Source organism: Rhincodon typus, chromosome 5 (genome assembly GCF_021869965.1).
Source record: "Rhincodon typus isolate 14 chromosome 5, sRhiTyp1.1, whole genome shotgun sequence".
Lineage (NCBI taxonomy): Eukaryota > Metazoa > Chordata > Chondrichthyes > Orectolobiformes > Rhincodontidae > Rhincodon > Rhincodon typus.
Window position 1 is genome coordinate 31666525 of NC_063336.1, and position 24546 is coordinate 31691070.

General features: G+C 39.5%; 1 protein-coding gene across 6 annotated transcripts in view; it reads left to right on the forward strand.

Moving 5' to 3' along the window:
* Window positions 1-24546, forward strand: part of ttk (ttk protein kinase) — a 59806-nt gene that overhangs the window by 21041 nt on the left and 14219 nt on the right. For all 6 annotated transcript variants that reach the window (XM_048597226.1, XM_048597221.1, XM_048597223.1 and 3 more), the window contains 10 exons: window positions 1909-1999; window positions 6922-7007; window positions 7617-7695; window positions 8002-8119; window positions 13181-13362; window positions 18384-18529; window positions 18649-18820; window positions 18924-19016; window positions 20567-20724; window positions 24156-24307. In XM_048597226.1, coding sequence (XP_048453183.1) covers window positions 1909-1999; window positions 6922-7007; window positions 7617-7695; window positions 8002-8119; window positions 13181-13362; window positions 18384-18529; window positions 18649-18820; window positions 18924-19016; window positions 20567-20724; window positions 24156-24307 — 1277 coding nt within the window. The remainder of the gene's footprint in view (window positions 1-1908; window positions 2000-6921; window positions 7008-7616; window positions 7696-8001; window positions 8120-13180; window positions 13363-18383; window positions 18530-18648; window positions 18821-18923; window positions 19017-20566; window positions 20725-24155; window positions 24308-24546) is intronic.

Here is a 24546-nt window from a genome sequence, read left to right on the forward strand (position 1 = left end):
CAATGGTCTCAATGTGGACTTTACTAGCTTCAAAATCTCCCCACCCCAACCTCATCCCATGACGAACCCTCCCTCTCATCCCTGCCTCCTTGACCTGTCCGCCTTCTCTCCCACCTATCTGCTCCTCCCACCTCACTAACCTGCACTCACCTATCACCACCCCACCTACCTTCCCAGCCCCACCCCTCCTCTCTGTATTTATTTCAGAGCCCCCTACCGCTCCCCCATTTCTGAAGAAGGGTCCCAAGCCGAAACGTCAGCTTTCCTGTTCCTCTGATGCTGCCTGGCCTGTTGTGTTCCTCCAGCCCCACACTTTGTTATCATAAGAAAGCAGGTAGGTACTTGGTGAGTACTTCTTAGTAATCTTATCTGCACAAGGGAATTTCCACAGGGGTAAGTAGAACATTAATTAAAATCGGAGTATAAGGGTAAGCTGGATTATAGATGTTAGTAAATGTAATTAAAACGATGAAAAAATACTAAAAGTCAGCACAGGTGCAGCTTCACAACTGCACTCTGGGAGCTTGTGGATACTAGTGCATGTGTGGCACATGTACAGTAAGTGTCCGCAGCTTGAAAAACTTTGGCTCAGAGTGAAAAAGCTTGAGACCAAGCAACAGATATTGCAATCTATTACGGAGTAGGAATGTTATCTTAGCATTTTGTCCAAGAAGGTAGACCAGGGTCTTCTGAGTTGATCCATGATCAAGCATAAGAAGGTGTGACTGAGGCTGTCATAGCAATTGATAAGGTAGAGGTAAGAGGGACCTTTGCTTCGTCAATTGTCATACAGGTTCAAGGTTTTTGAAACTTGTATGGAAGAAAGCAGGGGCTGCAGAATGGATGAGCGAACTGACTGTGGCAATGCAATATCATAAACAATTCAAGTCGTGGTGTTAATGGGAATGTAGTGGTAGTATATAGATTCCAATGACACAGAGGTTGAGGAAAGAGGTTTCGTACAAAGCACATCCGCTACTTGAAGCTGAATTATATAACATAACCTTAAGCATAATCATCTCTGGATTACAAAGTCTAAAATTAATATTAGATGAATAAGATTAGAGTGATAAATGTGTGGTTGCAAGATTCTATAGCTAAAATGGGTTTCAATTCAGAGCAGCAATAGTGGAGAATGTGGGAATTATACCATTAAAACTGTCTTTACCTGAACTGTGCTGGTGAGGTGTGGAGAGGAGCTAAACTAAATAGATGTATATTTTAAGTGATATCAAGTGACACCCGCTCAGTAGTAACCCGCTCACTGTTGCTTAGTTTGCGTTCTGCTAGGACTACTTAGCTCCTCACTTCGTTGCAGCCTAGGTCCATGTAGAGACGAAAGAGCTGAATTCCAGAGATGAGATAAGAACCATTTCACCGTGTGTGACAACCGTGATTACGCTGGATTCCATTCAATGTCGATTTAACACAACTTCCCTATTTTACGTTCTATCCCTTTATCAATAAAGCCTAGTGTTTATTTCATGTCTTGCTAACCTCTGGTGCATGCCGTTTTAATACCACTGCAAATATAGAAGCTGTTTTTGATTTCAAATTATTAATATAAATTTTGAACAGCTGTTGTCCCAACTCTGATTCTTGTGGAGCACCGTGTCTCTGCTTCCTTCTCAATATCTCTAGTTATTTCCTGACAACAAATGTTAGGAAAATTCACTGATTTTCATCTTGCTTTTAACTGACTGATAAAAAAATATTGTGAAGGTAAAACCTTCATGAGGCAATAACTTCCTTATGAGTGTAGTTTTTGCTGAACTCTGAAGTAAGTCCTTAATGTTGAATAAAGTTTACTGTCTCTTGCAAAAGGTTAGTATTTTCTGCACTGATTCGAGTTTCCATTCATTTCATTTGCCTCTGCTCAAGTCACCATTTATTATTTTATCTTATTAGGGCTGATGTGAGCAGCTTGGCTAAAGAGAATGATGGATCACTCTTGGAGCAGATAACCGTCAAGCAGCTGAAAAGCAGTGCTGATGGCCAGGTAGGAGATTTCACAGCAAAAATCTTAATATATTGCAAATCTGTTTGACTGTTAATTCTATAATCATTGTTGAATCGTATTCAAGTGTTGGGCAATCTCTTGTGCCCTACATAAAATAGACAATCCGAAAATGGATTTTGGGATAGGAGATGCACGTTCGCAATATGTAACTTTTTCAAAATAATTCCAGTTCTTTTTTTTTTGTTTTACCAATTGGCCGTCTGGAGTAAAATGTAGCAAACATTAATACTGGTGAAGAGTAGAAACTAAGGACAAAATCAGACAAAACTATAATCCTAATGGCAGAAATTAAATGGAAGTTTTATCATTATGATATGCTTCAAGTCTACCAAAGAGGAAGCAAGGTAATAGCATTGATATTCCCTCCAAGAATCAAAATCAGAAATATTTTGAGATGGTGTAGTCAAATGGATACGGAAGAAGATTCAGACTTCAATAGATTTCAGAAAGCAGGCAGTCAGTGCTTTAAAGAATATCTCATTGACAAAATGCAACCCATTAAAGGCAATCTTCTTTAAAATTTAATGGTAGCACAGAACTGTACCAGAGTTAAATTGATGGATTGCGTTAGATATCTGTTTGTTTAATTCACTCTGGGATGAGGGTGTTGCCAGCTAGGCCAGCATTTACTGCCCAGAGGGCAGTTAAGTGTCAATCACATTGCTGAGAGTCTGGAGTCACATGTAGGTCAGACCAGGTAAGGATGGCAGTTTCCTTTCCTGAATACATCTCGTGCATAAAATACTGGTTCTAACTAGTGCTTGGTTTGTGGAGAGGGAGAGTTTCTTAAGATCAGCCATGTACAGCCTGAAGGAAAAAAGTCCTGTTGAAAGTAATTTCCTTTAGTCTGATGGAAGAAATTAGACATTGTGCTGTATCAAAAAAGATTAATGAAATGATCCAAATATTGGATGCAATGGAGAGATTAAAGATGGGCATGGTATGGATAAAGGCACGTCAAACAACTTTGGCTGTGAAAAAAGAACACAGAATTGGAACAGCAGTAACACGCAGATGAACTTCATGACTAGAAGAACAGTTGTAGTGCAACTCCAAGTAACTCCTTGTGTTGGATCCTCGAAATAACACATGACAGAACTGAGGAAGAGGGTTTTTATTCATTGTCTCAGCCAGCATTTATTGCCATCTTTAATTGACCTTTGAGAACATGGTGGTGAGCTGCTTTCTTCATTTGATGCAGTATTCAGTCCTGTTCGGAAAGGAGTACCAGGGACCCAGTGAATTCAAGTTTCAAGTCAGAGTATGTGTAGCTTGAAGAGGACCATACAGATTGTTGTGTTCCCATGTATTTGCTACCCTTGTCTTCTAGATGGTAGTGTTATAAAAGTGGAGGTTGGACCCCCCCAGAACTAAAACCGCAACACCCAAGAGGAGTATCTCGCCCCATAATCTATTAAGAGTGTGTAAAAAGTGGTGTAACCTGCCTTTTTCAACAACTTCTAATAGTTAAATAAAATAAATCCCTTATACTCTACAATCAACAAGTAAAAATTTATTTATCTATCTCTAACAATGAACAAATTAACTAAACTATTAACAAACCGAATAAACCCCTTCTAACTACTAACTACTCCTGAATAGAACAAGATTGTAATGGTATGCTGCTCCAATAAATACAGGTCCAACTTATATAAAATAAAATGACAATGGAATTTATTCTCTCTAAATTACTGCCAGGTTACGTATCTTCCGGAATGCTCTGTGCCTTCTCTATTGTATGTTCTGTTAGGAACATCTCCGTCGACTCTTCTGTTAAGAATACTAACTAGTTGTGCTGTTGGTATCTTTGATTTTTAGATGGTGCTTTCTCTAAGACCTAGAGGAGTCTGAGAACCAGTAATTCTCTTGAGAGCTGACAGTTGTTCACACTCTGGCAGATGGCAGTTAGTTCTCCCGTCTTTGTCCAAAAGCCCTCTCCTGTTATACCCTTGATGACATATCAACTTCTATGAACAGGATTGATCCTATATTGTCAAAACCATCATATTTAAATTTAATTGGTTTTTGGTATCTAAGTGCCTGCTTCAAATTGATTGGCTAAGTTCAAAATTTGTTGTCTTGATAACAAAACAAAACTACTGCTTGACCTGCTAACTGTATGGCCTTTTGATATCAATGTTTCAATTTGAGTGCTCTCTGTGCACCTGCAAACCCACAAGCTGCTGCCCACGGACATCCATTTTGAATCTCTAAGCACAGAAAAAGCACATCATCTTTTAAAGGGACCACACACAGTCTCCCCACCCCCGCCCCCCAGCATTTTACAAACACCAAGTTATAACTTCCTGCCTCCCAATCCACAAGCACTCTACCCAACTTTGCAATAGTAGGGATTACTTGTTTGGAAGGTGCTGTTGGAAGACCCTTGGAAATGTCCTGTGGTGCATCTTCTAGGTGCTATACACTGCTGCCACTCAGAGTTGGTGGTGAAGGTATTGTATGTTGAAGATGGTGAATAGAATGCCATACAAGTGGGATGCTTTGTCCTGGATGGTTTTGAGCTGCTTGTTTTGTTAGAGCTGCTCTGATCTGGGCAAGTGGAGAGTATTTCATCACATTTCTGAGTTGTGCCTTCTAGATGGTGGACAGTCTTCAGGGAGACAGAAGGTGATTTAGTTGTTGCAGAATTGCAAGCATTTCACCTGTTCTTGCAGCTGCAATATTTATATAGGTGGTCCAACTTAGTTCCTGATCAATGCTAATTGTGGTAATGCCATTGAATATCAGTGTGTAATGGCTGGATTCTCTCTTGTTGGAAATGGTCATTGCCCAGCACTTGTGTGGGCAATGCTGTGTGCTGCAAATGTTACTCGTCACCTATCCCAATCTGGATATTGTCAGAGTCCTGCTGTCTTTGAACACAGACTCTTCAGTATCTGAGGAGTCATGAATGATGCTGAGCATTACGCAACCATTAGCAAACATCCTCACTTCTGTCTTTCTTTCTTCCATTATGCGGTCATTGGTAAAGAAGCTGAAGATGGTAGGCCTTGGACATTACCCCCAAGAACCTCCTGTAGTGGTGGTCTGTGACTGAGATGATTAACTTCCAATAATTACAACCATTTTCCTTTGTGTGCTAGGTATGACTTCAACCAGCAGAGACTTTCCTCTCTGATTCAAGTTAATTTCGATCTAGCTCTGACTCCTGGATGCCACGTCCTGTCAGTGCTGCCACCCTCAGTCACACTCCCTTCTCTTCTTGTGATAACCTCTTTTGTCTACATTTAAACCAACGTTGTGATGCATTCAGTAGCTGAGTGTACCTGCAGAACAGAAACTGAATGCCAGTGGGCAGTTTATTGTTGATTAAGTTGCTTGATATCAGCATTGTCAATGATCCCTTTTATCACTTTTGTGCTTGACTGTAGATTGGGTGTCCTATGTATGGGCCAGAATACCTGGGTTCAAGTCTCACCTGTTCCAGAGGTGTGTTATAACATCTCTGAACAGGTTGATTAGGAACTAACTAGATTGGAGCAATAATTGAGATAACAAGGTGTAGAGCTGGATGAACACAGCAGGCCAAGCAGCATCAGAGGAGCAGGAAAGCTGACGTTTCGGCCCTGCTTTTCTGGACAGGCCATACTGGCTCAATTTTCCACATTGCTGGGTAGCTACCAGCGTTCCAACTGTACTGGAGTAGCTTGCTTAGGGATGTAATTAGTTCCGGAATACAAATCTTCAGTTCTTTCTGTAATGTTACCAGGGTCAATATCCATTGGCCTTTGTCCAATCCATAGCTAGTTCTTTATCATGTGGAGTGAACTGAACTGGTTCAAAGTTGGTATCTGTAATGCTGGCACCTCTGAGAGGATGAGATGGATCGTCCCTAGTTTCTCCAACATTTTTTTTTTTTTACACTTAATATTAGTAGTATTTGCAGGAATTTTATTTAAGGAATTCAATATGCTTAAATATTTAGTGATGACAAAACATTGAGATCCCTGGAGAATTGCTATTCTGTATAAAAAGCCTATTTTATAAACACTGAAGTAATTCTAGCGGGAGTAAACCTATGAAAAAGATGTGTATTAAACTTGATGTGGAACATGAGGCAACTTGTGGTGGCAAGTCTGTGGGTATGGAGCCTGGCTGTCTGGACATTATTGTGCCCCTTTAACAAAGCCATACGATTCTTATCAGTGTTAGGAAAGTATGAATCATTGCTTACTACTGTACGGTACTTTTTTATTAAGCCCACAGGTCCTGTGCTGGTTCTTACCAGTTAGCTTCACCACCTTGCTCTAGCCTCATTTTGCAATTTTTGCAATTTTCCAATTGTGATAAGTGTTCAAGTCATGCAAGGTATTCTTGTAGGATGTTGCTGGGACTGGAGGGTGTTGAGCTATAGGCTGGGGTTTTCTTTCCTGGTACATCAGAAGCTGAGGGGTGACCTTGTTGAGGTTCATAAAAGCATGAGGGGTATGGATAGGGTGAATAGCCAGGGTCTTTTTCTGAGAGTGGGTGAGTCCAAAACAAGAGGGTATAGTTCTAAGGTGAGAGTGGGGAGATTTAAAAAGGACCTGAAGGATAACTTTTTCACACAGAAGATGGTGAATGTATGGAATGAGCTGCCAGAGGAAGTGGTGGAGGCAGGTACAATTACAACATTTAAAAGGTATCTGAATAGGAAGGGTTTAGAGGGATATGGGACAAATGCTGGCAAATGGGACTAGGTCAGTTTGGGATTTCTGGTCAACAAATTGGACTGGAGGGTCCGCTTCCACGCCCTATGACTGACTCTATTTGGGCACGTGACCCAAAAGATTATTCATAGAAATAGTTTTTGTAGTTAATCATAATTTTTTCACTTCCCCAAAGAAATCATCCCTGTCAATTGTTGAAGCACAATCAAATCTTTTACATTTTCTTTGCAGGTCTTCCAAACAGGCAATATTCCCTTTCAGCCAACGAGTGAAGCAGTGAGTGGCTTAAGGAAGATGGATATTCCCTCTGTGAAGATGTAAACATTAAACACATTCATAATTGTGTAACTTGTGTTCATTTTAAAGGATTATTAGCGGGTGGACACTAATTGACCCTATCAGTTCTGTTATGGACATTATCTTTGTTATGTTGACCTTATTTATGGTTTGCCAAATGGCAAAGAGAGAATTTGTATTTTGTGGCCTGTATAAAACTTTTTATTTGTTTGTGGAATTAGAACATGGCTAGCAGTTATTGCCCATTTCCCATTGCCCTTGAGAAGCTGGTGGTGAGCTGCTGCTATGAACTATTGCAGTACATTCTAATGTGGCGACATCCACAATTTTGCTGAATTCCTGGATTTTGACCCAGTGACAGTGAAAGAATAGTAATATAATTCCAAGTCACGATGGTGTGACTTCAAAATTAACTTACTGGCAGGTGTGATCCCAATGCTCACTGCCCCTTTTCCCTTTTAGATGGCAGAGGTTGAGGGTGTGGAAAGTATGCAGCTGGAGATGGTTAAACACTGTAATATAAAATATTAACTTGTTGCAGTAATAAAAATGCCGCAGGAGTACTACAAGCTATGAAATATGTTATTGGTACCTAATATTGTGGACAATTTCTCTTTTTAAATCTTCAGGCAAACTTGCACATCAAAAGCAATGAGTGTATTAGCTTCAGCACTTCCTCAACCAGATTCATGTGCCCAGAACTTGAAGGTAATTTATTTAATCTTCTGAAACACTTCTGTCGCCCATCCTGTACCTAGACAATCAATAGAGGCTAATACTTATTCCAAACCTGTTGCTTGTATGATTAACTGTTCCCGTGAGAGAGTGTCAGGTGCCTGTGGCTTCTTTCAACAATGCAGTCACGTGGTAAGCTTTCTACATTAGTTAACATCAAATAATACATTCTCCAAGTTCGTTTAGCATGATCTATCTGTGACCACTATTCTGTACTGAAATGTCTTCAGTAAATTTCAACCACAAATGGAGTTCTTAAATTTGCTTTTATACTTTCAGTGCCGTTCAAGTGTCACTAATTCCCCAGATTTGCAAAACTCAAATGAAGATAGTGAAAATGTGAATGCTTCTCCCATCTTCACTGGCAGTAGGCTGTTTGATTTAAAAAAGCAAGGAGGTAAGCTTATTAAAATATTATCCAACCTCCAGCTTAAAAACAGCTGGGTTTTAATTGACTGACCTGATCGTCCATTGATGAACGTGCAGAATTAACATTATAACGAAGTGATAACTTATTGTACAGATGCATTTCTGAAAATTTTGATATTTGAATGACATTAAGCGCATCAGATTTTCACATTAAAACCAATGTACAAGTTGTAGTTATGTTCTGTAATACTTTTCTCATCCAAGAAGAAAAGGATTAAACTTTCAAACCTGTAAATTGAAATGCTTGGCCAAAGTGTCATAATATTAAATGCAATAACTTTTAAAATATAAAAGAAATATGGTAGCTTTCTAACTGCTTCCCACTAGCCACTGATCCTGGTTCCTGAACGTTCTGCTCGTCAGTTAGAACAGTCTTAACTCAGCATTTCTGCACCGTTGAGAACTGCACTTTCACAACTCCAGAGATTTATCTTGGAATCTGATCAAAATCTGGACTTTGAATAGGAAGTGAAGTGGGAAGTGGAGGCTTGGTAGGAGCAAGAATTGGTGCGTGGGTGAGTAGGTCATGGGACAAGCTACTCCAAAATGATGTCAAATAGGGCATGTGGCCCTATATAAGATTGGTAGGAAATCTCATGATGACTACAAATACATGCCCTGTTAATTGACTGACATGAAAGCAAAGTAATGCTATGTGGGGACTTGTTTCCTTTCTTCATTCTGGGAGAAACATAGAAAATCAGAGCAGGAGTAGGCCACTCATCCCTTCTACCTGTTCCAACAGTCAAAATGTTCATCCAACTTAGCACCTTGTTCCTGTTTTCTCCCCATACGCTTTGATCCCTTTAACCGTAAGAAATATTTCTTACACCTTGAAAACATTGTGTTTTGGCTTCTTCCAATTTCTATGACACAGAATTCCACAGGCTTACCACTGTCTGGGTGAAGAAATTTCTTATGACCTCAGCCCTAACTGGCCTACCCTCTATCATTAGACTGTGACCGCTGGACTCAAGTTATTGGAAGCATCTTTTCTGTGACTACCCTGTCTAATCCTGCTAAAATTTACAGTTCTCTTCCCATCCCTACCATCCCCCTGCCCCCGATGGGCCTTGATTAGACCACATACAATTGCAGCAAGGTATCTCTATATCTGTACTTGAATTTTCAAGAGTTACTGTATTCCTTGTACTCCCTCTAAATTATGCACCAAGAAAACTAAAATTCTGTGTACTGTCTATCATTGGGATGAGTGGTATGATTGTATTTTAAGCCTAGAATGCAAATGCTGGAGGGTGCAGCATATTTCAATAAACAGCAAGTGAGAATTCTGCTCCGATCATTGTTTAACTTGTATGTATGCCTCACGTCATCTACACTAGCTATCTTTGAAAGTTATAATTGCAAATGTCATGTATTGTGATGGTGGTACAACGATTACCTTTTTTAAAGGGGTCATATTTTATTTGTTCACGGGATGTAGACATTGCTAGCTATGCCAGCATTTATTGCCCATCCCTCTTTGCCCAGAGAGCAGCTACTGTGGATCTAAAGTCACATATAGGCTAAACCAGGTAAGGACACCAGATTTCTTTCTTTAAAGGGCGTTAGTAAATTAGATGGATTTTTTAATGGCAATCAACAGTGGCTATGTGGTCACCATTGGGCTGGCTTTTTTCTCACTTTCCATATTTTCATTAAATTTCATCGTCTACTATGGTATGATTTGAACCCACATCCCCAAGACACTAATTTGGGGTTCTGGATTACTAGTCTTGGAACATTACCTCCATGCTATTGCCTCCCGTTGAAGCAACCAAAAGCTTAGAACTAAGCAAAGAAAATTCTACTTTCTGCTCGCTATCAAATCTAGCTTTCACTGAAAAAGAGTTTTAATTTGGTAAAGCATTTCCAGTCTGGGGGATACTTCCATACCTTCTACAGAGGTGGGGTAGTGGGATTTTAACCTCCTTCCCAGCCATCACCGGTTAATCTGCTGTGAAAAATTTGGTTTCTTTGTTCAGTTCTCACTCTCTTCATTGCTGCATATTCCCTTTAATTACTATTTTCAGTAATGTGACCTTCCGTTTTAAACTTTCAAAATGACTAAGTAGGAGAGGAGACATCTGTCCTAATTTGAGAAAAATGGGGTGAAGTGGGCAATAGGGAACTAATGAGGCTGTTAGCCCAAATATAATTGCTTTTTTAATTTACCAGCTGGCTAGTGTTTTTAAGATGTAGGGAGGTGCGAGCAGCTGGATCCAACTTTGTATTCCACAGTCCATGGGTAGGAGGGACTGTAGTCAGCTGACCTGAGCTCAAGGCCAGCCCATGATCTAATTTTGCCTCTGCTGCACCTTCACTGTGCAGCTCTAGCTTCCAGCGCAGGTCTTCCTGCTTGATATCCTGGCAGCTTTCTGTCTAGCTAACAGTGGGGGAAGTTTGTACTCCTGGTGGAAGGTAGAAGAGACAAGGATACTGAGGCCATGGATGATGTGAATGTAGTATGTGTATTTTAGTTATTGCTGCTCTTTGTAGAATAAGTATGATTTTGTGTGACAGATTACAAGCAGTTTTGATTTGGTAAGTTTAAGTTCATGAAAAATGGAAGCCTGGAGATTGGCAAATGAAGCATTAGAATAATCAAGCCAGTAAGACACGGGCATAATATGGATGCAGCAGCAGGAGTACTGAAGAAGGGAGGGTTGGTTGTTGTGAAGGTGGAAACAGATGGTCTTTGCATCAGGAAGGATACGAGGTTAAAAACTTAGAGTTTATCAAGGTTGTGAATAGTCTACGTAAGTCTGGGTGATTGGCTGGGCAGAAATGGGGTTTGGAGAGTGGAGTTGCATCAATGGGTGAAGGTGATGACTTTGGTCTTCACTTGAAGGAATAAAGTTGCATTTATTTAACGCTTTTTATGCCTTCAGGAGACTGAAACCATTTCAGACAAATTATTTTTAAAAGGTCCCCTCTAGGATGGCTATCAGACAAGCAGCCTTAGAGGAGAGAGGTAATGGAGGAGTTGGCGAAAGATGGACCTCGGCTCATTATTATCTTTTTGAGCCACATTTCCCTAAAGCGTCACTTCTTAAAATGTTCGTGAATACAATTTATTTATAAAACCCAACATTTAAAAGTCACATTTTCTAAACCCTTACTGCAAAGAAAACACTCACAAAGAAAACCAGACAGAGCCATCACCAATAGACAAAAAAACTGTGCTGATCAATGTGATAACCGATAACATCGCCAACTGCATTGTCCTTTACCCATTTCATGTATATATTTGATGTCATTATAGAATCCCTACAGTGTGGAATCAGGCCAACAGGTCCACACCAACTCTCCCAAGTGCATCCCACCCAGACCCAGCTCCCTACCATATCCCTGTAACCCTGCATTTCCCATGGCTAATCCACTTAATTTACACATCCCTGAACACTATGGGCAATTGAGCATGGCCAGTCCACCTAACCTCAATATCTTTGGACTGCGAGAGGAAACCCAGAGCACCTGGAGGAAACGTGCACACACAGTTGCCTGAGGCTGGAATTGAACCCGGGTCCCTGGTGCTGTAAGGCAGCAGTGCTAACCGCTGAGCCACAGTGTTGCTCCTTTTATTATTATAATTTTGTCCAGACTCCTCCTCACAGGAAACCAATGCTTCAAACTTGCTAGAGGTATTATTTACTCTGAACATTCCTACCCTAACCTTTTTGTACCTTGCTTTCTAACTTCTTTCCTCCACTATTGGCACAGCAAGGCAACCACCTTCTCAAACTTAAAAAGCTCTGTTTTGCCTTGCTATGGTAGATTGTCCACCAACAAAAACAGAAATTGCTGGAAAAACTCAGCAGGTCTGGCAGCATCTGTGGAGAGAAAGCTTCCATTTGTTTAGATTGGCCACAACTCTGACTCAAGTTTTGAAGACTTAAGTTCAAGTAATTTTGAGTTTCTCCCATGGCATATCGACAAAAACAAAAGGACAAGAAGAGCTACAAACAAAACAGTCATGTAGTAATCTTCACTCTAAGGTAGGCTTTCTCCTCTGAACGTTGTAGCGCATCAGCGATGCAACTAGACTGGCAACATTTTATTCTCAAGCTTACAGTTGCTGGAGCAAGGTTTCTTCGTCATACCTCTGGGAACATGACTAGAATTGGCTTGCTGTACTGACAAAGATGAACAGTTAATTAGATGCAGAATAAAAGATCCATTTGAACAATTCAAAGATTGCAAACTAATCACTAGATACCTCATGAGCTTTTCTGTGGTGAATTGCATTTTATCTGAGTACTTTGGTTAGTACACAGCATTGTATCATTGAGATGACTACTACTTCCTATGTTACAACAGTGGCTAAACTTCAAAAATACTTAACTGAGATTGGCATAAATCATTCTGGGACACCCTGACGCTGTGAAAGGCGCTATCTAAATACCTATCTTCCTTTCCTTATATGTAATCACTTCTAATTTGACAGTAACTGGTGTGACAATACTCTGGTTTTAAGAAGTTACTTTGTCCTTTTTTTTTTTTTTTGGAAGGGCGATTTTAAGACCGAGGTGACGAGCAATCTATCAGAACTACTAGAGTAGACAGCTTGAGAAGCCTTGAGTTTTTTTTCTTGAAAAGTTGGAAAAATAGAAGCAGCCTGAATGGGTGTGGTCCAGCTCTCAGAACCAGGATTTTTAGTTTTTAATTTTTAAGCAGATGCTTGAAGTGAAATCTGTTTTTACCCTTTCTTGGTTACGGCCAAAAGCTGTCATCCTTCTAGAAGCTGATGTTCACGGGTTTTGAAGGTGTTGTGTAAGGAGACTTGATGAGTTTGGTGTATAATCAATACTTGCACTACATGCAGCATTTCAGGGTACAATATCAAAATGTTCTCATTAAGAATCTGGCTACATTGATATCAGCTTATAAGCAAAACATATTTGAAGGTTAATTTGACAGGCTTTTTAATTTTTTCTCTTTCTAATGAACTTTTTCATTGGTCTCCTTGCCCATTTAGCAATCTTTGAATAAGAACAAAGGTAAGAAGTTTGACCTTTTTGTCTTGCAGCTGCTCCTGATCATATTAAGCAAGACAACTGTGAACTAAAATCTGCTAACCTGAAGAAAAACGGCTTAAAGGAATCCAAGATGCACACTGTTGATATGATAAAGAAACAAGGTTGTTTTGCTGGAGAAGCTGTCAAAGGAAAAGAAGTATTTGGCAGTGCTTTTGCTCACATTTCACCTGAGGTGACATGCCTTTTTTAAAGTGGTATTTTGTGAAGCATTTTGTAGTCCTCTATATTTTAATTAAATACTTCACCTCTACTCAATACCCAAGTACATACACATCCTCTTGTTGCTCTGCCTGCACAGATCCACTGCTTTCATTAGCTTTGTGCCATCTGGAAATTTAGACACCTGCGTTTGTGACCCTAAGCCCAAGACCATTTATGAGATCATTAAACAAATGACTTTTCAAAGCTGATCTATGGAATGTTGTGCAACAGTCTCCCAAGATGGCAATACCTGTAACATCACCATTGAGTTCTATTAGTCAACTTGTTACAGATTCATTGTAAAATATTTCAACCAGTTCCAACCTTCTGCACAGTATCTTTCTTTCCTGGTGAATTGTATCTAAGACTCCAACCGGTCTAGGCACTCTGCAGTCATTACCTCATCTCTGTTAAGCTCCTTTGTCAGAACCTTAAAGAAAATTAGTAACCAGGACCCCAGCTATTCATAATATACATTAATGATTTAAATGCGGGAAGTAAATGTAATATCTCAAAGTTTGTAGCTGACACGCAGCTGGACTGAAAGGTGAGCTGTGAGAAGGGTGCAGAGATGTTAGTGTGATTTGTACAGGCTGTGTGAGTGGAAAATGCAGTAATTTGCAGTATAATGTAGATAAATATGAGGTTATCTACTTTCTGGTAGCAAAAATAGGATGAGAGATTATTATTTGAAAGGCTGAAGTTGAGAGGGAATGTTCAATGAGACCTGGGTGTCCTGATGCACCAGTTGCTGAAAGTTAGCATACATGTGCTGCAGGCAGTAAAGAAGGCAAAGTAATGTTGGCCTTCATTTTGAGTACAGAAACATGAAATATACAGGGCATTGGTGAGGCCACATCAGGAATATTTTGTGCAGCTTTGGTGTCCTTTTCTGTAGAAAGATTTCCTTTCTATAGAAGGAGTGAAGTGAAGGTTTACCAAATTAATTGCTGGATGGCAGGACTGTATGAGGAGAGATTGAGTCAGTTAAAATTGTGTTCACTAGAGTTTAGAAAAATAAGGAGGGATCTCAGATTTCTATAAAATTAGATGCAGGAAGGATGTTCCTGATGGTGGGTGAGTCCAGAACCAGGGGTCACAGTTTAAAGATAAGGGGTAAATCTTTAGGACCGAGATGAAGAGAAATTTTCTCACCCAAAGAGTGGCGAGTCTGTGGAATTCACTACTGTAGAAAGTGGTTGAGGCCGAAGCATTGTGTTTTCAAGAGGGAGGTAAATATAGCTCTTGTGGCTTAAGAGATCAATGGATATGAGGGGAGGGTGGGCTTCGGGGTTTTGAGCTCGCTGATCAGCCGTGATCATCATGGCTGAGTGGGTTTGAATGGCCTACTCTTCCTATCTTCTATGTTTCTTTGTTTAATTAAGCGGGCATGATCTCCCCTGCATGAAGCAATATTGGCTATATTTCAGGATTTTCTATTGAGAAGTATTTTTCTTTTTAATGAGCAGGTCTTTAAAAGCACAGCCAATGTCTAGTTTTGTGGGTCTTGAGCTACCGTTCTTACAAAAATGATTATAAATCTGTCTTTCTCCAGGCATACCCATTACTTTCTAATTACTGCAACTTTGTTTAGAGTTTTTGCTATTTTCTATCTTAGTTCATTTAAGGACACGCTCTTCCATTTCTTCTTTCATCCTTTTGGAATTGAATCAGTCTCCTTAATAAAAGCCAAAACACCTCTTGTCATGGTCTTGCAAGGTGATCTTGCTTTAAGTGGCTCCATTCCTCCTTGTACTTTTCTTTGTCTTTGTGTATTAAACTTCCAACTAACTTTCTTCTCACTTCCTACCTGGAATATTGTGCAGTTTTTGATCTCCTACCTAAGAAAGGATCTACTTGCCATAGAGGGAGTCTAGTGGAGGTTTACGAGGCTGATACCAGGGATGGCAGGCCTGTCGTATATTGAGAGTTTGGTTAGACTGACCCTGTATTCACTACAGTTTACAGTGAGATGATTTATTGAAATGTATACCATTCTAACACCACTTGACAGCATAGGTACGAAGAAGATGTTTTCCCTGATTAGGGAAACTAAAACCAGGGGACAAAGCCTTGGGATAAGGGATAGACCATTTAGGACTGAGATCAGAATTTTATTCACGCAAAGGGTAGTGAACCCTTTGCAATTCTCTACCACAGAAGGCTGTGGAGGCCAAATCACAGAATATATTCAGGAAAGTGATGGATATTTTAAATTTTAAAGGCATCAGGAGATATTGGTGGGGGGGCGGGGGGAGAAAGCAGAGATATGTTATTGAAATAAAGGGTCAGCTATGCTCGTACTGAAATGGTGGAGCAAGCTCAAATGGCCTACTTCTCATCCTGGGGTTTGTTTCTATTTCTCTTTCTAAATGCAGTTACAATTTTTTTTTTATCACTCTGGTAAGTTCCGTACAATTTTTTTTTTTTTTTTTTTTTTTTAAATTCATTTGTGGACATGAGAATCGGTGGCTGGCCAGCATTTATTGCCCGTCCCCAGTTACCTTTGAGAAGGTGGTGGTGAGCTATCTTCTTGAACTGCTGCAGTCCACGTGCTATTGGTTGACCCACAATACCATTGGGGAGGGAATTCCAAGATTTTGACACAGCAACAGTGAAGGAATGGTGATATATATCTGAGTAAGGATGGTGCATGGTTTTGAGGGAAACGTCAAGATGGTGGTGTTAAATCCATCTTGACTCTTTAGCATTTTCCTTCATGGCCATATTTTTCATTTTAAATTAGTTGGTTATCCCATGCAAATGAGCAGGGATACCTTTTAAGTGTGGTAACTTTGCTTTGTATATACATTGATACTTTGCATTCAGAGCCACTTCCTAGAAGGAACTTTACAGATTCTCCTCAGTCAAATATATACTTGTTGGGTTATTGCTGGCCAGAGTTCTGAGCTGCTAGTTTCTTCTAGTTGTATTTTTATCATTCCTGCACTCTTTGAAATGTCACTGTTTGTTTGAAAGTGGTTTATAAAAGAAGTAAATGTGAGTTGAGAGCTGCCTGGAAGAATGGCGAAGGCATATTTAACTGAGCCATTCAAGAGGACCTTGGATGATTTTTTTTTTCAATAGAAATAATGTACAAGTGTATGGCATAAGTATGATGTGAGGTGTGATAAGTGTGAGGTTATCCATTTGATCGGAGGAATGCAAGGACAACTTATGTAAATGGAGAGAAAGTTCAGTTGTTTTGGTGCAGAAGGATCTGTGTGTCCTCGTGCATGAATTGCAGAAAACTAGTACACAGATTCAGCAAATAATAAGACAGGCAAATGGAACTCATTCATAGAATTCCCCACAGCTTGGAAACAGCCCAGTCTGCCCAACAAGTCCGCACAGACCTTCTGAAGAGCATCCCTCTACCCTATCCCTGCACTTGCAATAGCTGATGCATCTAATTTACACATCCCTGAACACTATGGACAATTTAGCATGGCCAATCTATCTAACTTGCACAGCTTTGGACTGAGAGGGGAAACCAGAGCACCCACCAGAAGCCCCCACAAACACTGGGAGACTCCACACAGACAATTGCCGGAGGCTGGAATCGAACCCGGGTCCCTGGTGCTGTGAGGCAGCAGTGCTAACTACTGAGCCACCGTGCAGCCCCTAGGATCCCTGGCATTTATTAGTGAAAGACGGGCGGACTTTTTGGGTCAAAGGGCCTGTTTCCATACTGTAGAGATTTTATGAACAATAGAATATAAAAGTAGGAATGTGTTACTGCAACTACACAAGGCATTAGTGAGACCACACCTGGAATATTGCATACAAGGTTTCTCCCCTTAGAATCCCTACAGTGTGGAAGCAGGCTATTTGAGTCCACACTGACCCTCCAAAAAGCATCCCACCCAGACCCACCCCCCTACCCTATCCCTGCAACCCTTCATTTCTCATGGCTTACCCGCCTAGCATGCACATCCCGAGACACTACGGGCAATTTAGCATGGCCATCTTTGGACTACTGGAGGAAACCCACACAGACACGGGGAGAATGTGCAAACTCCACACAGGCAGTTGCCCGAGGGTGGAATCAAACCCGGCTCACTGGTGCTATGAGGCAGTATTTGTAACCACTGAGCCACCGTGCTATCCTTACTTTGTGGGGGGAGGTGAGGGATGTAGTTGTGTTGGAGGCAATTGATACGATGTCCTCTAGATTGATTCCAGAGATGTGGGTCTTTGTCTTCTGACGAGAGATTAAGCAATTTAGGCCAATGCCCTCTGCAGTTTAGAACAACAAGGAGATACCTAATTGAGGTATATTAGAAGCTAAAGGAATTGACAAATTGGAAAGGATGTTTCCTCATGTGGGGCAATCTAGAAAGAGAGCTATACGGTAGCAAATTTAAAACAGATGAGTAGAAATTACTTCTCCTAAACGGTTGTGAATCTAGAATTCACTAGCCAGATATGGTGTATGCTGGGACATTGAGTAAATTTAAGGAGGAGATAGACTGTTTTTAATAAGTAATGGGTTGACAGGCTATTGACAGCAGGCAGCAAAGTGGAACTGAGGCAAGAGGAGATCAGCCATGATCATATCAAATGGCGGGGCAGGCTCAAGGGATTGAAATGCCGAATTCTTATGTAAATCTAGGAGATTGCCACTTAATTAAAATGCTAGGAACCTTGCAGACATGATGGGCTCATTGCCCCCTTCTGCATTACATAACAATTCTGTGATATTGCAAACACTGGTAATTATAGTTTCTTCATCCTTTCTGTTGAGATTGAGTCATCCCTATTAATTAAAATCAAATGCAAATGTTTGTTAATAATCATAATCTAAACTTAACTGGACCACCAGTGAAAGTTGAGTTTCATTATCCAGTAGCTTCTCTCTACCAGTTCTCTTGGTGCTAAAAATAGTGTCATGAACATGCATGCAATTTGAATGTCAAAATCCCATTTAGGTTACACAAATTCTGGACTTACTATTTTTCATTCTTTGATAGTGTTATTTTGTACATGCAGGCTAATGGACCAATCTTTAATAAGTCTGGTGCAATGCTTGCTCCAAAGAAAATTCCATCCTCTAGTGGTGTTGGTAAAAGTGCAGTTCCAACAGCATCTACTTGTCAGACACCCAGTACCAAGATGTCCAATCATTACACGTGCAGGTAATAATTATTTCTGTTGAATACTCGTTTAAGTTATACATTAGCCCTTCTTAAAATATTTCATTATAGTTGTCTTGAATGTAATGTTGAAACTATTTAAGTGTTTTTTTTATATAAAGTTCACAGACTCCAGTTGTGAGCAAATCTGTACTGGCGCAGGGTTCAACTCCACACAATTTTACACCAGCGTCCCAATTTTACACCAGTTTTCCACCTACTCCAGCAACACCACAACAGCATTACAGTCAGCTCCAACAATATGGATTATCTCAGCTTCAGCCACAATTGGGGGTAATTGATTGCAAGTTGAATTTTCAATACAGCATGTCAGTTTTAGGTATGTTATGAATCTGAACGTGAAGTTTTACTTTACATTTGCAATTTATTTTGTTAGATTCCAGGTACTTTTGCTGCCAGTGAAACTATCGTGATTAAGGAGAGAGTCTACTCTGTAATAAAATTGCTTGGAACTGGAGGATCAAGTAAGGTAATATTGTGACATTTAATTTCTTCGCTAGGAATTGTTATTTGAAACCAATTAATAGGAATAACACAAAGTAGGGAAAATCTTTTAGAGCAGCACAAGACAATAAGCTTGTGTAAAAGAACTTGTAACAAGTTAAGCTAAATCTTGTAAAAATTGTGAAGATGAAATTCTATGGTTTTTTTACAAAGATAATTGCAGGGAGAAAGTAAACTTGGATAATGATTGGTAAATTCCAAAAGTAGTTCAAGATCAAACTGACTAAAAGCCAGATTTAGGGCCAATATGGAAAGCTTTCTCTTTAGAATGACCAAGGCATGGATTAAACACTCGTTGCAGGGGCAGTAAAAGCTATGGAATAATTGAAGAACTAATTTACTGCTGGAATTGGTGGGCGGGGTGGCGCGTTGGGACCATTCTTTCCATAATTACTTTTAACAGTAGGCTTATTTTAGGTACTATTTTAATATTTCTTGCAAATGTTGGAATTAATGTTGTAGTAGCAACAGTGAATTGATTAAAATTACATAAAGGAGAGATACTTAAATAATTGCAGGTCTTAAAACCAATAAGTCACCTAGCAAGGATGGATCTTCAAGATAGACGCCAGATCTTGCTCATTGATTCTACAAAAATTCTGGGCATTGTTTTAGCTGTGCGTTCTCTGTTCCATGCTCTAGAAAATGCCTCATAAACCTCCTGCTCCCTTGCTCCGGCTCAGTCGTCTTGATTTTACTCTTTTATATCACTGGCTTGACCACTCTGCCCCAGTCTCAAATGCTTAATCTGTATCAACCCATTTTTGTCAGATTGCAAAACCTTGGATTCTATGTCAAAAATACTATTTAAATTCAAATTAGTGTAGTCCAAGATATTTGGTCAAACATGTAGTGACAACAAAAGACTCATAATAAAGCAAACATTTGAAAAATATAATGGGCCAGCCGAGAAAACATGGCTGAATAGTTTCTGATTAAGCAATGACACCAATGGTGTAGTTCTGTGCCTCCTGTTGAAGCTAGCTATTTTAGATTGCCTCCGCATTGCTTTGCTCCCTGACCACACACTGAACCATTACAACTCAAGGCCAACTTGAAGTTAAAAGCCCTTTCTGATTATTCTGTAATTTTTCCATATTTATTTTAAAAAAACAACTTTTTTTCCTGATCAAGATCGTACCATTTGAGTAATGTAAGAGATTCTTTCAAAAAAGTAAAACCTAGTTAATGTATCTAATGTTTCATTATTTTCTGTCTCTCCATCCGACGCATTCATGCATGTGCTGTGTAATGAACATAATTGGAAAAGGCAAAGGAAATTTGATGACGGGTGGAGTGAACTTTTTCAATATGTTTTGATCTTTATCAGTTTGGATGTGCTATGACACATATGAGGCAGGTGGGGCATGAATCTACACCAATAGTTCAGATATTACCACTGCAGCACAAGATCCTGTACTCTTTCTTCTTGAATTTGGTCCCGGATAGAGAAGAGTTTAATTAGAACAACGAGAAACATTTGTATCCACAAGTAATCTGTTGTCTTCTCGCTAGGTATTCCAAGTACTTGACCAGAAGAAACAGCTGTATGCTATTAAACAAGTTAATCTGCAGGATGCAGATGAGTTTGCAGTTGCAGGCTACAAAGATGAAATTGAATACTTGAAACGTCTACAGCAACACAGTGACAAAATAATCAGGCTTTTTGACTAGTGAGTTGTTTTTAACCATTTTATTTCCCTTAGTGACTAACTACTTGATTAACTTGAATTCATATTGTTATATCTCCAATATTTTTCATATTACAGCCAAGAGCATGCTTGACCAAATGTATAATCTAAAGCAGGGGAGGAAAGTACAAAGGTCAAGAGAATTAGAGACTGAGGTGATTCTGTAGGATAGAACGCAAACTACTGATGGATCTGTTGCTGAATCAAGCTTGTTGGGATGGGAAGATGGATAACTAGAAAGGTGGATGTAAATTTTCATGCAGTGATGGTTTCTGGCAAAAACGTGCATTCTGTGTAAATGAAACTGGGATTTATTTTGGATGTGTTGTCCTGTGAAAATTGGTAGTCTTTTTGATCGATATTTGAATTCCTTTTGATGCATCTCCTAGACTACCGTTAACAGATTATTATACAGATTTAATTTTTAAGCAACCGACTCAATTTCTAAGGACACTTCTTGGTTTTACTATGTTAAAGGTATTCCATAAATGCAGGCTGTTGTTTGAAGTCTTTTGTGAGTTGTTTCTTAAAAAAAAAAAAATCAGTTTGACTTGTACAACAAGCTTAAAGTCATACAGCACAAACCCTTCAGCCCAACTCATCCATGCCGACCAGACATCCCAATCTGACAGAGTCTCATTTGCCAGCGTTTTCCCCCATATCCCTCTAAACTCTTACTATTCAGATAGCCATCCAGAGGCCTTTTAAATGTTGTAGTTGTACCTGCCTCCGCCACTTCCTCTGCCAGCTTGTCCCATACACACACCACCCTCTGTGAATAAGTTACCCCTCAGGTCCTTTTTTAAATGTTTCCCTCTCTGACCTTAAACCTATGCCTTCTAGTTTTGGATTCCCCACACCTTACGAAATAGACCTTGGTTATTCATCCTATGCATGCCTTCATGATTTGAAAACCTCTATAAGGTCACCCTCAGCCTCTGATTCTCCAGAGAAAGTAGTCCCAGCCAATTCAACCTCTCCCAATAACTCAAACCCTCCAGTCCCGGCAGCACCCTTGTCAATCTTTTCTGCGCCCTCTCAAGTTTAACAACATCCTTCCAAAAGAAGGACAACCAGAACTGTACGCAGTATTTTAAAAGTGGCCTCGCTAATGTCCTGTACTGCCACAACATGACACCCCAAATCCTATGACCAATGACAGCAAGTGTGCCAAGTGTCATCTTCACCATTGTAATGGACCAGACCAAACCCCTCATGATATACTAAGAAGATAGCCTAGGCCCCAAATTTTTCTTATTTTTAAAGGTAAGTGTAAGGCTTTGTGTTCCAGATGCTAATTGATTGGTCAAACTACCAGTCTTGAAGCAAAATATACTTTATTCTTGTACTATAGTTAAAATACAAACAAAATAAATAGGAATTGGAATACTTTTAACTCTATTGGAAATACTTAACAGAATAAAAGATTATTTAACCACTAAACAGCAACTGTTATAATACAATAACATTCCATAAACACACCCTTGACAAAGGCAAATTTTTAGTTAAATAGTCCAGTAAGTAAGAACCTAGAGAGAAAACTCCAGTTTTGTTGTAGCATGGAGAAATATATAGCAGCTTCCAAACCCCAACAGCTACTGAAGATTAAACTAAAATCCCAGTTCTGTGGGAGCTCGACACCATCTCTTCATACTGCTTCTAATGTTCCAACCTTTTTTAAAAACAAAAATTCCCAAGGCCTCACAAGCTGTTTACTTCATTGGCTGGGAACATCCGCTCGACACCTCTGTCTCGACGCTCTCTTCATTAAAAAACCAGGACAAAATTCACCTCTTAAAACCATAGTATCATCACGCCACCCTGTTTACCTGTGACTCCACTTTCAAGGAACTATACGCCTACACCCCAGGTCTCTTTGTTTAGCAACACTCCTCAGGGCCGTACCATCAACTGTACAAATCCTGCCCTGCTTTGCCTTACCAAAATGTGACTCCTTATATTTATCTAAATTAAACTCCATCAGCCACTCCTTCACCCATCTCATCAAAGTCCCGTTGTACTCTGAGATTCTCTTTAATATTAAAACTGCAATGAAGTTTGCAAACATCAGTTAATAACCTCTTGCCTTTTAAATTACTGAGCTTTTTGATGAAAAACCTCAGTATTTGCGCATCTGTATTGCATTAATTTATCTCTGCATAATAGGATTCATTCTGGGATCCCTCAAGGGAATCAAAATCATAAAAAATTTACAGCACAAAGGAAACCATTCAGCCCATAAATATATGTTATGTCTGAAAATGATGTATTCAATCTAATCCCACTTTCCAACTCTTGGTCACAGTCTTGAAGGTTACCGTACTTCAAGAGCATATTGAAGTGATTTTTAAAATGTGATAAGGGTTTTACCTCTACCATCCTTTCCGACAGCAAATTTTAGACTCCCACCAACCACTCCGTGTAATTATTATTCTTCAACTCCCTTTTAATCCTCCCACCAATTGGTCTAAATCTCTGCCTCCTGATTCTTGACCTTTGAGATTTTTAGGATTAGAATTTACGTTCACTTATTTGCAAAATTCAAGGATATCAAAGGATATAGAGCAACAATAGGTAAACAGAATTGTGATATACATCAACTGAGAACTAAAACAATGGTGTAATATGCTTAAAGGTTTCAAATTTCCTGTTTCCTTCTGGTACTTTGAAGCATTCCATGCTTTTCCTTCCAACATTTTTTTTACGCCAGCTCCATCCTGTTTTGCCAGCACATCTTCCCTCAACTTCTGTACTGAGCAATGCAACATACTCAATGGTTCAGTCTCCATTTAAGCAGCCTTTACACGTTGAAAAGGATGTTGATCTCTTTTTTATAACTTTGAGATTGCTGTAGCTATTTTTCCATGGGATAAGAGTCTTCTTTCCTTTTCAGGTTCTCCTTGACTTTTTGGGTTATAGATTTTGATAGGTTTGACCAGTTACATGTTATGCCATAGGGTATTAGATCGTGCTTGATATGCTCCTCAACCAATTTCCTACTGTTGCTCCCTATTTTTTGATAAGCTCATAGGTTGGAAGGGTTTCAATAGAATTCTAGACTCTAGTGTCGAGGAATTCATTGCCCATCTATAAATTCTCTCTCTCTCATTCATGGCCAACTGTTTAATTTTATTTAATTGTTTAACTTAACATGACTAATATAGATATCTATTGTATCTGAATGGAATTAATTGTATTAAGAGGTGTTTATTTAGAAAGCCTGGCACTTCAGGATCGCTTTAGGGCAAAGATAAACTCTTTCATTAAAAAATAATTTTTAAAAACTGCAAATGCCAGAAATCTCCTCTTTAAAATAACTGAAAATATATCAGATAGTATGTATATGAAGCTAACACCATTTAATATTTGGTGTATATTGGTTTCAGATAACGTGGGTCTCTAATTTTTTTCAGTGAGATCACAGAAAATTATATCTATATGGTAATGGAATTGGGAAATGTAGATTTAAATACACTGCTCCGAAGAAAAAAGGTCATCAAGCCACTAGAGCGCAAATTGTACTGGGAAAACATGTTGGAAGCTGTTCACACAATTCACCAGCATGGTAAGTACTTTGTAATACTCTTTTTAATTGAACTGAAAAGTGTTGCAAATGCCAATAATGCTGTTACCACGTCTAAGTGGCTGCTTTTCATGTATGAGCTGAAAGGAGTGTTCTTTGGACAATTGAACCTGGTGAGGTGTGCCTGATTATATAACCTTCATTACCAATGAAATAAGATGTGAGAAACCCAACAGTAACAAATTAAAGACAACAAGGTGCAGGGCTGGATGAACACAGCA